Raw genomic sequence first — 16,320 nt, forward strand, 5'->3', positions numbered from 1 at the left:
TTTGAGTTTGAGATGCAACAATTTTAAAAACTATGTATTTGCAAGGTTTTACTTTCTATTATTAGCAAAATTTCGTGTTTGAGAACATAAAACGGCCTCGTATCAGGTAGGTAGTACTTCAAAAAGTTACCTTTCTCTAGATCTTAAGCCCTAAGCCCTTACGGGCTGTATAGAAAACTTATTATAAGTTAGGTTTCTTAAAATAAAAAGATTTCTTAAGTTATGGAACCCTAAAAACGGACTCGTGCCCAAGTTCGCCTGAAACTTGCCAGTGACAGTTTGTCCACGACCGAATTCCAAACTAATTCCGTATAATTTGGCCGCCGCGCTGGTCGCACACCTCTACCTGTAGTTTGCTTTTACTTGAGGGAAACGATTGTTTGAAGTCTTGGAATTCGGTACAAAAATAATACTTGCTGTGTATACTAAGGATTGAATAAAAATAGATGTTTAAGGGCAAACATAAATTCTACTAGACATTGCGTTTATTAGAAAAAAGAAATAAAACATAAGAAAAAGGAAAATAAATAAAAAAAACGCCTTGACGCTAACTTTCAGCATGAGGTCCTTGGGTCCCTTGATTGTGTAAGTGAAAAAAGAAGTAATAATAATTTACTCATCGGACTTATTTCAAGCTTTCTTAATTTGGGACTAAAGAGAGGCGCCACTAGTGTAAAATGTCCAAGGATAAAAAAAATCAGGCTAGTCAATCATTGACAAAATACGGGCAAATATTAATATGTAGTGAAAATTGTATAAGCGTTGTTTATTATTTAACCAATTAATGAAAATTGCTTGCATATAAAAAGTGTGAGTTATGGCATACTACCTCGCGTTACTAGATTAAAAATATGCAAATTTATTAATTGTGAGCTGGTGTAATAAAAATGGTTTGTTTGTTAACGTTTAGTTATAAAATATTATATTTCACACCGGTAAAATAATTGTACGAGTATACGATTTTTATTCAATTACGTTAGAGAAAAAAACTCCGACGGCAAAAAATTCAACTATCGCCTTAAATAATAATTTAGTAAAGGCAATTTACTTTACTACTTTAGTCTAACTTTAGAACATGCCTGAAGCTGAGCTAAACAAGATGAGCTGAGCTCAAATAATCCGTGGAACGTAAACTGTCAGAATCTGGGAGTTCTGGTTGCTACAAACTTAACCGACAATGTAAGAAGGTAGAAATAGTCAACAGTATAACAGCTACCAACCGAGCAATATGAAAGTCATTGGGGAAGGCCTATGTTCAGCAGTGGACGTACTGTGGCTGAAATGATGATGATGATAATATTTGGCAAATCATTTTTATAACAAAATAACACCTCTAAAATCTGGTATCATTCCGTTTGGCCAAATTACTTTTCGCCAAATTTCACTTCGCAAACAACTTATCGCCAAAGTTTCATTTCCCAAATGAACTTTTAGCAAATGTACTTTTCGCAACTATTTCATTTGGTCAAATTATCATTTGGTCAAATTTTACTTACCAGATCGTCGGTCCACCTAGTAGGAGGCCTGCCCACGCTACGTCTTCCAGCCCGTGGTCGCCACTCGAGAACTTTCCTGCCCCAAAGGCCATCGTCTCTACGAGCTATGTGCCCCGCCCACTGCCACTTGATTTTAGCAATTCTGCGAGCTATGTCGGTTACTTTGGTTCTCCTGCGGATCTCCTCATTTCTGATTCGATCACGCAGGGAGACTCCGAGCATAGCCCGCTCCATCGCCCTTTGGGTGACCTTGAGCCTTCTTATGAGGCCCATAGTAAGCGACCACGTCTCAGATCCGTATACCATCACTGGCAACACGCGACAGGTCGCGGGAAGAGCCTGGATGCGGGCAGCGCAGGACCGTTCATTGTGGAAAACCTTGGGGGAGGCCTTTGTCCAGCAGTGGACGTCATTTGGCTGAAACGAAGACGAAGACGAAGAAGAAATTTTACTTGGCAAATGTTTATATAGCAAATGTTTTATTTTGCCAAATATTATATCCCAAATAATTTATTTGGTCAAATTGAAACTTCACATGCTTACCCACCGTTACCCACAAATCAAAGCACAAGGCAAATGATCATGGTTTTCACAAGAATTTTATGTAAAACAAAGAGATTGCAAAAAATAGTATGGATGCGAAAGTAGGTTTTGCAGAAAATAGTAGGTTAGGTTAGGTTAGAACAGTGACCCTTAAAACGCGCGAAGGCGAGCGAAGCGTGCCGCGGCAGCGGCTGCCGAGCGCTAGAATCACCTCTATTGTTAATTAATCATTTAGTTTCGATAACAATAATGAAATATGAAAATAAATTTAGAACTAATTTTATATTAACTACCCACTAAACAAAATAATAACCACAAGCTAATTTGTATTCCATTATATGCACCAATCAAATTATTTTGTAAATAGTTTATCGTGAAATAATTTTGCCAAATGAAACATTTGGCAAAACATACTTTGCCAAACAATAATTTGCTAAACAATAATATGCCAAAAAAAACATTTGCGAATTAAAAGTTTGCAATAAGTTGTTTTGCCAAATGAGAATTTGCCAAATGAAAATTTGCGAAACGTTGTTTGCCATGTGATAATTTGGGAAACGTTTTTTGGCCAAACATTAGTAATCCCTAAAATCGGCATAATGCATTCAGTTTGTGTGCTTATCTTATTATTTAGAAAATATGGTTTACTAGCTGACTAAGTTTGTCAGTTTGTCACAGATCGTCATAAATTATAGCCTATAAGTACCTATGTTATTCTGGGTTATAAACAATGATACTGTAAAGTTTCATCAAAATCAGTTCAGTAGTTTTTGCGTGAAGGAGTGATAAATATCCAGACATCCATACAAACTTTAGCATTTATAATATTAGTAGGATGGTAATTTAACAAAGGGAAACAAAGGTTTGAATTCAATGCAAAAGACTCTATGGTTTTCTGTGTCTCCCGAGTCCCGACTGTATACCTTTTACAATTTATGAAATTTTGGTAATATCTCCTTGTATAATAAGCTCTAGATTTGAAGTTGGACCTTACATAATGACAGTAACAGAATATATCTTAGGAAATGGGTCACATATTAAAGATGGCCGCCGTACCTAATATATTGTACGTGGCACAGAGCACAAAGAGCCAAGGGTCAGGACGGAAACCTTAGACGGAATTTGGACCCTAAATCACGGACCTTGAAATGGATACTTGTCAAATAAACCTAATATATCGAGACGATTCAAAATGGAGTAGAATATGCTAATTACTTACCTAGTGTTTTGTTTAAATTCTTAATAATAATTATTTAGCAATCTAAACTCCGATCAAAAATAATTATGAATGTGACAATAGTTAATTGTTATACTTAGACCTTGAAAGTTTATATTATTAGGTACAGTCTATTGTTTCAATAATAATAAAAAACACACACGGCTACACTGTTAACTATCCATTTCCGTTTTTGCTCTCGCTCTCATCAAATGGTGATTCTTTGCGATAGAACAAGACGACATGACAGGCAATGGATAGTTAACACTGTTGCTGATGGTACTTATAACAAATTGACACGTTATTTGTACTAACAAAGTTTCATCAATCGAAACCTCTAAAAATGTAATAAACGCATTCCGTTCTTCGCAAAAATGTATCAAAAGGTAAAAAATTCATGGCACATTTTAGAATAGTCACAACATCCCGTGACGGTTTTAACAGCGGAGGATATTTGAGCCAAAAAACAAAGCTTTGTATCTGACATTCACTGAACTAGAAATACGCGAACGTACGCAGTATAAAGTTGTACTTTCTATAGGCATAGGCTACATACAGAAAGTACAACTAATACTGCGTACTAGATCTAGCCAAACAACTGACTTCAAATTAAAGTGGCTTAATTTCAATAAAAAATATTAAATAAAGACATACAATTTAATATGATATGAATAAATTAGCGAAGGCGATACTAACGATGTATTATTATATTTGCTACGTTTAACGTAAAGTTCAGGTTTAAAATTAATATGGCTTTTGTAATTTATTTTATAAATTCTATCCAGTGAATACTTAGACCCTAGAGGCATGAATAATCCTATTAGTTCTTAATTTACAAAACCGTTAATTACTAAGAACAGTGTCAGAAGCATTAACGTATCTTCAAAGAAAGTTATTAATAAGAGCGATAACCTTACAAGCTGAAAAAATTGAGGTTTTTAACTTTGTTCCAAACTTCAATTAATTTTCTACACACTGTATGACAATATACAGGGTGTTAGATATAAATGGGTATATGAGCCGACACTAGCCCATGTTAACATATGCATATAAATGGTATGGTGAAGTCAGAAAATTGATATTTTCATTTTAATTATTTTAATTTTCATACAAATCAGATTTTATAAAATTTATTTTGTATGAAAATAAAAAATTATAAAATGATGATATCAAATTTCTGACTTCACCATACCATTTATATGCCCATGTTAACATGGGCTAGTGTCGGCTCATATACCCATTTACCTAACACCCTGTAGAGGCATTCGGTATCTAATCGCGCTTAATATGTAAAAATTTTAAAGACCAGACTTTGGTAAAGAGCAAACTTGCACCAGTAGAGTCAGTGTCAGATAAGTTCGTGACACCCAAAGTGGGCAAAAATTTGACTACACAATCTTATTCCAATTGTAACAAAGTCGTGTTGCGAACTTTTTGGCTTTTTGTTGGTACTTAACTGGTGTTTTTGAACAAAGTTTGACATATTTTTGTCGTTTCATAGTTAAAGTAAGATGGTGCCCAGGCTAACTGTTCAACTTTTAATTTGCGGTTTTTCAAAACAAATCGTAATCTTTGGTACTCAACTTTGATTAATCTGTCAACGGGGTATAAAAAGTTAAATTATGAAGATTTTTCCTCAAGCGATAAGGCTTAGAAAGGAATTTAATTGACGCCTAAGATTTGAAGCATCAAAATGTTTTTTCACTTCTTTGTTAAATTTTAACTATCGGTACTCACCTGTGCTTTTAGTACCTTCCAATATTATGCCTTCTATTAATCAAAATTATTTAAAACTAAAACTTTTTCCTACGGTTTCCACCGTGAAATGTCTGAAAAATATTTAATCGCGCATTTATCCTCATTCCATAAAACTGGCAAAATACTATTTATCTTTCTCTGAGCCTCAAATTATCTCAATTCCAAAATCTCTACAGATAAACCAAGTTGACATTCGCGTTTATAGTAAAATTACTTACGTACGTACGTATATTTAAGAATCACCCACATTATTCCTGTGTGCTTACCATGAGTTTACGTTTGGTGAGCTCACTAGCGAATACGTCAAAAAATTCTATGAAGATTTTATTTCTTGAAAGTAGCCGCTAGGGGCGCTGCACAATATGTCATACATTTAAATGTCATTTTTTTACGCAGTCGCTAGCGAGCACACCTAACGTAAACTCGTGGTAAGCACACTGGACTAGAAATTCTTATTCAAATACCTACCTTACCAACGTCTAAACTAATTCAGAATCACCCAGACGCGCCTATCAGGAATCCGTCAAAAGCATAAAGGCAAAGTCAACAAAGCACCGCCGTAGATCTGAAAATCCAGATCTCCTATTGTGCCTAAAGCGGATCGTTAAAATATGCGTTCAAAATCCCGATTCTCATGGCGCTCGCTTTTTTCGCTCTCCATGGAAATTTCGCTTAAGGCTACAACGCGGCGTTCGTAATTAAAACCTTGTTAGTGTTGGTTAGTCCACACAACATGGACAGTTAACATCCGTGGAGGACAGGCCAAAAACTAATTCTGACTAGAGTACGTTGAGGGGCTCGTATCCGTATAGGGAGAGCTTGTATGCCAAGAGTGATATCGATGTCTCTAGATTTGCTAATAAACTATTATCTTATATTTGTGTTGTAACTAAATTAAGAATGAAACATAATTGGTTACATCATTAGGTCGTTTAATCATTTTAAAGAATCCTAATTTAGGCATCGCTAACATTTATAAAAGAGAAAAGAGAGTATTATGCTTCATGAGAAAAGAAAAAATATTATATCCGATTAAGCAGAATCTAATGGAAAGCTAAATTGGAAGCTTAGCTTACCGGAAATTACAATCTACAGCTTAGATAAAAATGGTTTCTCTAACAAAATAAATTAGGTACGAGGTTTTGCATATTATTTTTTAAATAGAAAAAACTTTATTTTCAATTCAAATAAATTTTGCTCAGTTATTTCGCATCTCCAATCACGTACTGACATAATTTATTATTTTTACCTTTCTTACTCAAGTCTATTCGAGAAGTATAGATACTTTCGTTTTTATTGAAAACTAATAACATTTCCCTGCCTATCATTTACTATTATCTTCCTTTATCTGAAAGAAATTCCTATCTCACTATAACTTTATCATGTTCTATTAACGCTTTTTTTTTGTAGGATACACATTACAATGAATAGGTGGCATCTTTCTAATAAATACTTATAATTTCAACTTCAATATTGACTGTTCTAAAGACCAACATAAGTCTGCATATTATTTCCTATTTTTCAACAGCACTCATTAATTACTTCCCATCGTATTTGTCAAATTAATGTCTTGCAAAATACACAATTAACAATCCAGTTATTGGGTAAAACCAATCGGCCATAATTCATCACGGCTTACGAACGAAACAGCAGAAAAGGCACCGGCATTATACTCGCATAACTCATTCAGCTCACAAAGCGCAGGCTCTTAATAATGGATTGAATGAAAATTGTATTAGAATGTTCATTAAGTCATCAAAACTTAGCCGTTTCCACTTCCTATTACACAGTTATTATGGCAAGTTACTAGACGAAATTTCCCTTTAAGCTTTCACAGAATTGCTATATTAATCACCGTTCAGAATTGAAACGCTTAATAATTCTTTGTGTTTAACTTCAAACTGATTAATTTAAGAAAAAACATGCCATCAAAAGTTTAACGTGAACTCGATGTCGTTAAACAAGTTGAAGCAAAAAGAGAAAATATAGCCTTGATTCGAATTAGGCCGTTAAATGTTGATTTATTCGGTCCGCTTCGCTCCGTAAACATTTTTAAGTAGGCGCTTAGTGTTTTGAGTCATCGGGTGATTATTAGGATTACTTGAATTCGAGGGGTTATTCAGGTGCTCACTTATCTACGACCAGGAACGGGGGTTGAGGTTTTATTACCCATTAAAGACCTATAACGTCGCCTGCGAGACCGTCTCCGAATAAACATTTACGATTCCGCCGTTTAAAATGTTGCCAAAACGATTCGCGCCGGGAGCGTTGGAATTCCCCCAGTTCTAAATGCGTTATGGTTCGCTGAGCAGAAGTAAATAGAATTTATTTATATTTGGAAATTAATTTCCTTTCGTAATAGAGTCAGAGTTTCTTGCGCTTTCGGAAAAATGACCGGCCGTACTGCTTAGCTTTGTGCGCCTCCTCAACCGCGAACGGAGAAATTAAAATAGCAATGGACCGGTTCAGGGCGGAAATTGGACATTTATTTTGTTATACCAAGTTAATAATTGCTCCCGTTTTTTATGCAATTTAACTTGCAAATCTGTTTGGCTATCCACGAAAACGGTTTCGCAATCTGCGTGAAAATTGAAATGGAGAGGTGGTATTTCATTGAATTTAAGGCTGAGCCTAAACTAATACTGTATTACAAGCTATAATACAGTGTGTCCGGGCTTGTAGTGATCAAACTTTAAGGGCGTAATCTATGGACAATTTTATCGATGAAAATACTTCAAATTTGGGGCTTGACCCATTTCTCGCAAAATTACGAGGATTTAAGTTTTTAATTTTTAGTTTTCACCTCTTCCTTCAAAAACAAGTGAAAGCGTGGGTAGCTTAACACTAATAAGCAAAAATTTTATATCATGCTATAGCCAATAAAATTATCTATTAGCAGAAGTAGAAAACAGATACAAGTTTCATACATTTTAAGGGAGTAAGAATGGATTTAATTAGAAAAAAACATGACTTTTTTCACTTCTTTTTCAGTTATTTTCCAACACAAGAAAAACCAGGTCGTTAAGGTATGTTTTATTTGCATTGTATTATTAGTATTTGAGCTATTCTACAAAACGAATGTAAATTTATTTAGTCTACGTCTATTAGTTTCGACGTAATTGTTGAACAAAGATATCCCTTCCCAGCGGTTTCCATAGCGCACGCGACATGCGAAAATGCACTGCCTGAAAGAATCACACAACCTATTCCGATTACTATGGAAACCGCTGGGAAGGGGTATCTTTGTTCAACAATTACGTCGAAACTAATAGACGTAGACTAATAAATTTACATTCGTTTTGTAGAATAGCTCAAATACTAATAATACAATGCAAATAAAACATACCTTAACGACCTGGTTTTTCTTGTGTTGGAAAATAACTGAAAAAGAAGTGAAAAAAGTCATGTTTTTTTCTAATTAAATCCATTCTTACTCCCTTAAAATGTATGAAACTTGTATCTGTTTTCTACTTCTGCTAATAGATAATTTTATTGGCTATAGCATGATATAAAATTTTTGCTTATTAGTGTTAAGCTACCCACGCTTTCACTTGTTTTTGAAGGAAGAGGTGAAAACTAAAAATTAAAAACTTAAATCCTCGTAATTTTGCGAGAAATGGGTCAAGCCCCAAATTTGAAGTATTTTCATCGATAAAATTGTCCATAGATTACGCCCTTAAAGTTTGATCACTACAAGCCCGGACACACTGTATAAAGGTGGTGAGGTCTAGCTCTTGTATCTGTACAATACTGTGAACCTATATGACTCCAGGTATAAATAAACGCCCAGGCCCAACTAAACCTAAACCAAAGTAAGTAACATTTGTGATGTTACTTACTTAACATTTGTGCAATTGAACCAATGACACATGTCACTATGTTTAAGGGATTTATGCTGATCATCTTACGATTACTCCCAGTGAGGTTGAGAGTGAATTTTTGAAATCTAAATCACACAACCATCTCACATTGAAACATTACACGTTTAGCTAAACTTCTATTTTAAAAGAAACAACAACAGACTTCTTACCCCCTGAAAGTTTGGTCTGCTTCTAAATAACGGGGAATCAGCTCATACCAAATCAGTGTAATGTTCACATTGTCATACGTTTTTATACCGGTTAAAAGCCTGTAAAAAGTCTGTAGTCTTTGGAAAATATAAAACTAAACAACTATTAACATACCAGTATATTCCAGATCCGCCGGTGGTGTCACTGTCCCTCGGCAGCACCCTCAACCCCCACGACATCAAGGAGGGCGATGACGTGTACTTCGAGTGCTCGGTACGCGCCAACCCCAGGGAACACCGCATCTCCTGGTACCATAACGTGAGTTGCATTCCTGAATCACCAATCTAGACATAGATTAATGAGAGCCACAGTTTCTTGGGATAATAGCAACCTTAAAAGTAAACTTTGTAACTTCGAACCTGCTTGCCATGAGTTTACGTTAGGTGTGCTCGCTAGCGAGTACGTCAAAAAATCTATGAACATTTTATTTCTTGAAAGTAGCTGCTAGGGGCGCTGCACAATATGTCATACAATTAATGTAATTTTTTTACGTAGTCGCTACTGAGGACACCTAATGCAAACTCATGGTAAGCACACTGTTTCATGTTCAATGTTTACCTGAAGTAATCGGTCACCAGTTCGCCCAACATATCCTTTAAAAGTGAAGTCTCTGGAATTCATATATAAAAGAACTAGGACGTACAAACGTACTATGTATGTTCGCTGTTTGAACCGATCTTGTACCTGCAGGAAAAACTACAGTACTATGGCGAAAGTAGTGCGAGTTTTGACATAAAGTCAATTGTAATATTTTTAACGCCTATACTTCTTGGTTTAGTATTTTCAAGGACATCTCTAAGCTACCTTTTGCTGCAAAAAAAAACACTAAAAGTAAGTAGATCTTAATCTCAGATATGCTGACAACAAACATTGGACTTTACTAAGTACCATTTAAGCTCTAAAGTTGTAAAACTCCCTTCATCCAGGATTGATAGACTTAAGACATAAAAAGGACCACTGGAGCGATTTAAGCCCTTGCCCAGTGGGACAAAACTTCGTGAATCTCTCTTATCGGTGGAAATTGTCCATTCGGTCCATTCACAATACCAATACAATATTCATTTATATCAGTTAGGAATGATTTTTGCTATTGCTATGAATTTTCTTTCTCTGTAGGTTTCCTTTGTGTATTTTTGAATAGTGTTTTTTTACACTAATGCCATATTCAAGTAAAAAGTGCATGGAGGCCGGCTAACTGAGTTAGTAGGCTAAGATTACGAATCACGTTTATCTATTTTCCATAACCAAAAAACCTTTTATATCAAAGAAGCCAGCGTGATAATATAATGACAAAGTCGTATCATCTAGAAAAATATTCTGACACCTAATAATATTATGATTGTAATAGGTGCACGTGATTGTGTTGAGATGGTGATTGAAAAATAACCCGAAAATAACCTGTCAATAAAGTCTCAAATTAAATCACACGTCACCTTTTCTAGCACGATAATAATCTCCTTGTATGCTGTCAACCCTAACACCACATCTCATTGTAGCTACGTGCGTTGCATCTGCAATGGCGGCGTGTCTCACAAAATATGACAATTAATTAGTGTGAAGTGAAGGGTTAACCCAGCACTACGCTTGTGTACGTGTCCCGAATAGGTTATTTAGCAAGGTTATTACGCCAATATCACAAGAGATGGCTTATTATTCTAAATAATCTATGTTGAGTCGCTTCGAATCGCAGAATAAACAATCTAGGTCTGCAATGAGGCAACTGGCATATTCAAGTCAAGCGTTAGCCAAATCGTTTGTTAAAATGATCATATTTTATATTGTATTGTAATTTAAATCAATGTGTATATTTATAAATGTGTTCTTCCAAGTTACATATGTAGTAACAAACCCAAAACAAACTATATCACATAATAAACAGATAAACTGGGCGCTTAGTGATAACAATTTCAACAATGTTAAACCTTGTATCAATAAATAACGAAGTTCAACTCATAAATGTTTGGAGGGACGACTTCTCGGGCTACGAATTCTTGTCATAATTGAACGAATTTCTCAATCAGAAGTCGCGATTAAATTTCTTCGGGCAGAAAATGAAACTTGATTCTATTATGTTTGGAAATACCCAGACGGTATTAAAATGTCGGGTTAATTTAGAGATTAAAACCACATTTTAAGGTTTTCTGAGATATTTAGTTGACGTCGCGGTAATACCGTTAAGTAATTAGTAATTGGTAATAATTTGACAGTTGAAATGATCAATTAAAATATTAATATAGACTAAAATTTTGGATTTCATAAGCAAGTCTCTTTTCTTGTCCATGCTTAGGACTCGCAGTTTAGCATAATTTCAGTCTGATAGTTTGATATTAAAATATATAGACTAAGAGCTAGTGAACGCCAGACCTACGTTATTTTATAAAGGCTGAAAGTTTGTCAGCGCATGCTCCCAACATAGCTAAAAACCATGGCCAAACATGAAGTTTGGGTAATGGTGGCTTTGGCAGACAGACGGTACTAAAGGTGTGTAAAATACCAACTTAATTACGTCAAAGTATAAAGGCTGATTTTTTGATATTTCCTTCAAAATGTTATTAGAAATGATGTCATTCATTGACAGACACCTACCATGGTGGAATCCCTTAGCCAGACACCTTAAAGTTCATGAAAATGTAGTCCTACTTACGTCATACTATAAAAGCTGATATTTACATAAAATATTTGAACAATCATTTGATGAAGTTTCCTCATCAGCCAGACACTTCTGATGGTTCCTTCGCCTTGCCAGACAGCTTTTAGGGTGGCTGAAAGTGCGAACGCGAGGCACTATAAATATTATATATATATATATGTTTGCCATATGTTTGTCTCGAAGCGCTGGTAGGGCCCAAAAGATAAGGAGACATGTAAAGTGCCCCATAAGGGCTACCTTTTTCTTTTTTTTATTATTTTCTATTGACGTTCATAAGTGCCACTTGTGGTCTAAACTGAATAAAATATTTTTGATTTTGATTTTGATTTTATTGTTTTTTGTACTTTTTCTTAAGTTACTCAAGTATTTTGAGTCTGTAAATCATCATCTCATGTTGATGAGCTGATGATGGAAGGTAAGTACAACTAACTCCTTAAAGCTTAAGAGTTGGAGGACAATTCTTTAACCAGTATTTATAAGTATAGTTTCTAAAGTTATTTGGGTGTTTGCATCAGCTAGTCATCATCCCATGTTGATGGAAGGTACAACTCCTTAACGCTTAGAATTTGTAGGATAATTCACGTCATGCTCCCCGGCGGAACTACATTTGATTTAACTAGTGTAAGTTTCTAAAGGTCTGGTAAAGGTCGCGGGGAGAGCCTGGATGCGGGCAGCGCAGGACCGTTCATTGTGGAAAACCTTGGGGGAGGCCTTTGTCCAGCAGTGGACGTCATTTGGCTGAAAAGAAAGAAAGAAGTTTCTAAAATAAATGTATGAAATGTCTATAAAATTCTAGTCCTATTTTTAAACAAACTATGTCTCAGGCTTCGCCGTATTTTGTTATTGAAAGTGGTTGCGCTGCAGAGTATCCTTCCAGCGAAACCATCACGATATATCTATTACTATGCATAGTATAATCAAATTTATAGTATCAAATAATTATATTACAATTCTATATTAAATTAGGACCCCCAAATCCTCACTAGAATTTATATACACGGAAAATGTGGTGCCACAAATTTTCTCTTCGAAATAGTTGCTAAACGCCTAGAGTAAAGTTCTTAGCAACATCGGCATTAACATAGGTAATGCTAATGTTGCTAAGAACTTTACTCTAGGCAACTTTCAGAGGTAATCACTTTAAAATTAGGGATTGCCTACCTAAGCCTTAAGGAGTTGTACTTACCTTCTATCATCAGCTCATCAACATAATATGATGATTTACAGACTCAAATACTTGAGTAACTTAAGAAAAAGTACAAAATACAATATTTATAGTGCCTCGCGTTCGCACTTTCAGCCACCCTAAAAGCTGTCTGGCAAGGCGAAGGAACCATCAGAAGTGTCTGGCTGATGAGGAAACTTCATCAAATGATGGTTCAAATATTTTATGTAAATATCAGCTTTTATAGTATGACGTAAGTAGGACTACATTTTCATGAACTTTAAGGTGTCTGGCTAAGGGATTCCACCATGGTAGGTGTCTGTCAATGAATGACGTCATTTCTAATAACATTTTGAAGGAAATATCAAAAAATCAGCCTTTATACTTTGACGTAATTAAGTTGGTATTTTACACACCTTTAGTACCGTCTGTCTGCCAAAGCCACCATTACCCAAACTTCATGTTTGGCCATGGTTCTTAGCTATGTTGGGAGCATGCGCTGACAAACTTTCAGCCTTTATAAAATAACGTAGGTCTGGCGTTCACTAGCTCTTAGTCTAATATTTTTTATATTGTATATAAACGAGGAAGCACTTGGCCTGCATCTTACCAAATGAAAAGTGATGATCAAGCCAAAGGTGGAAGCTCGCTTCACTCGGAATCCTCAACAACAGAGGAACTGGCTATAGGTACAACAATGCTGCAATAGTGTTTTGGTCTTTACTTGTAGCTGTTTAAAAAGTAAAGCATGGATTCAGAAGTAAATTAACTCTTGAAGTTATTACTAATATTTAAGGAAATCTTAAATAATTTTGCCTTTTAACTAACAATCTCTTTCGTTAACTCATAATGGACTTATCACGAGTCACAATATTACCTCAGAGCTAACACCAAACGAATGTACGATTACATTATTAGCCAACGAAAATAACAGTTGAGTAAAGTGTTTAGTAATAATAACACGGGTTCGTGTCGACAATCTTGATCCAGGGTTGTACTCGCACGAACATACCTACCGCGATCAATAGGCTTAAACGAGAGAACTAAAATAGATAATTACATAATCAATCATGGAGTGACTTGCTTGTAAAGATAATAGGCATAAATGACTGATGAATAATTAACCCAGAAGTTTTGAAATAAAATTCATATTTCTAGGTTGTTGGAAAAGTTTATTTATTTTGTCCAAAACTTATCAGACAAGCAAATAAATGAATGCAGTCTCACAAAACCCGCTGACCCGCCGTATGGTAGAGTCGTCGGCAGTTGACATGTTGTCACCATCACAAGTCATAGAAAGTACAAAGTCTTCGAATGATTATTTTGAAATAAAGCCGCCGACACCTATCCACCGGGCTTTTAGCCCTAGGTTTTTCCGTATTTAATTAAACCTTAATTGAAAAAGCAATCAAAAGTAATGGGAAAGTTACCAGATTTTTCTTGAATAATACACCCAAATTAATACAAGTATCGACGAGTAATTACTTAATAAGCATTTAATTGTTAGTGTCTACCTATACTACGTGATACCTACCTATGTCAGTGCCGTGAGTGAGTACTAGGCGTATCACTAGGGATTGCGAGTGCGACCATATAATTGTTTGCTCTTACGATTCTCATAGCCTGAGTATTGTCGTAATGGCTTGTTGGATTCGACTACCCTGTATGATGACTTTCATACAACTAACGTTCATTTAAGTTCCAATTTCGTCATGAATTTCTCTTGTTGTTGTAGCAACAACGCAATTATCCTGGAGACCACCCATCTGAGTCAAACTTCTTATAACACTAGATTTAATTTAACGCAGTCGATGTCGATTTTATCAAATGTGTTTGACGTAAACTCACACTACGCCCCCAGATATAAGTAAGCATAGAGCATGTAATATTCATCTAGGTTTGCTCCGCTCATTTTCCCTGTCGCCTTTCAAATGCTAACGTTTCCTAACAAATTAAATAATATTTACATATTCTCGGCACTTTAATCGTTTATTTGCGATCCGAATACTTATTTCGAGAAAAGGAAATATTTACATTTCAAGCTTGTTAAATATTTATCAACTTGCCCTTTTACTACTCGTTTAGGTCGTAAAAATGTATTCCATTTGAAAACGGACCTAAAATAATATCCTTTTTAAAAATATATTGCCTTTTCAATTACAAACATCTGCAACGTTTCCCATACTTTACCGCTTTTAGTCGTTTTTATAAGTCACTAGCTTTTGTACCCGACTTCGTTCGCCTGAATTTTTATCACATTTACGGACACGTAGAAAGCTACTTGGTTGAACTAAAATAAGATTTATGTGAGCTGTAAATAAATTAGGTATCATTCCGTGTATCTTTAACATTTCTAATACCTATCCGATGAATTGGAAATAAGTATTTACTAAGTAAGCGTGTTTCCCATTAATCTTTATCGTCACTAACTTGGCATTAATAAAATTGCTTGTAAAAATCCGCCTTTGTATAAGATATAAATATCTAAATTATTTTATTTTTGTTCAGGACAAGCCAGTTCTCCACAACGTGTTGGCAGGCATCATCGTCAGTACAAAGTCCCTGGTGCTACAGAAGGTGACAAGAGACCACGGAGGAGAGTATTCCTGCAGGGCCACCAACGCCCTTGGAGAGACTGCCAGTGAAACCACGCATTTGAGCATACAATGTAAGTATTATTTTGTTAGTGACGGCCGATGGGGCAGCAAGGTTCTGGAGTGGAGACGACGTACCGGTACCCACAAGGTGGACCGGCGACCTGATAAAGGTAGCAGGAAGGCGCCGGATGCAGGCCGCTACCAACCGTGCGATGCAGAATTCATTGGGGGAGGTCTATGTTCAGCAGTGGACGTCCTGTGGCTGAAATGAAGATGATGATGAAATGTAGGGCCCGGTTTCCACCAAAGCGGAGCGGAGCAGAGAAGTGTGTTGAATAAGAGATAAAAGTCTCCGCTCCGCACAACTCCGTAACGCGCCGCGCCGCCGACGCTGTCAAATTCTATAGAAAAATTTGACGGACTTTTCCTCTGCCTTGTTGGAAACCGGGCCTAATAAGCGACAATAGCCCAACAGTTAAGGTAGACTGCCGATTCAAGAATTTTGATAGGACGTTAACTCGGCCTGCGACCACTGGACTATAACTGGTGAAACCACTCCCAAACACGCATAGATTTAGCTGGAGGTTTGCAGGAGTAATGTTCATTACAAAATAGGTCCAGATTTCATAAGCCACTGAACCAGTGTTGCTATACGGCTGTTATAATCTACTTTTAAGTTAATTACTTATAAAATTTACCACTCAAGTATCAAATAGGTGGAGCAAGAACAGGCAGAATCATTTTCCTAATTATGTCGGCTTAAAATATTCCAAATCTTCCCGTAAGACGAGATACTTTTAAAACAATTCTTAAATTAACTAACGA

At 35.8% G+C, this 16,320-nt stretch overlaps 1 protein-coding gene across 1 annotated transcript in view; it reads left to right on the forward strand.

Moving 5' to 3' along the window:
* Window positions 1-16,320, forward strand: part of LOC114355827 (hemicentin-1) — a gene marked incomplete at its 5' end in the record, with an annotated part of 59,098 nt that overhangs the window by 27,350 nt on the left and 15,428 nt on the right. The window contains 2 exons of the mRNA XM_028308851.1: window positions 9,211-9,341; window positions 15,407-15,566. Of these exons, the coding sequence (XP_028164652.1) occupies window positions 9,211-9,341; window positions 15,407-15,566 (291 nt within the window). The remainder of the gene's footprint in view (window positions 1-9,210; window positions 9,342-15,406; window positions 15,567-16,320) is intronic.

This window comes from Ostrinia furnacalis, unplaced genomic scaffold (genome assembly GCF_004193835.3).
Source record: "Ostrinia furnacalis isolate ACB-3 unplaced genomic scaffold, ASM419383v2 OfSCF2566, whole genome shotgun sequence".
NCBI lineage: Eukaryota > Metazoa > Arthropoda > Insecta > Lepidoptera > Crambidae > Ostrinia > Ostrinia furnacalis.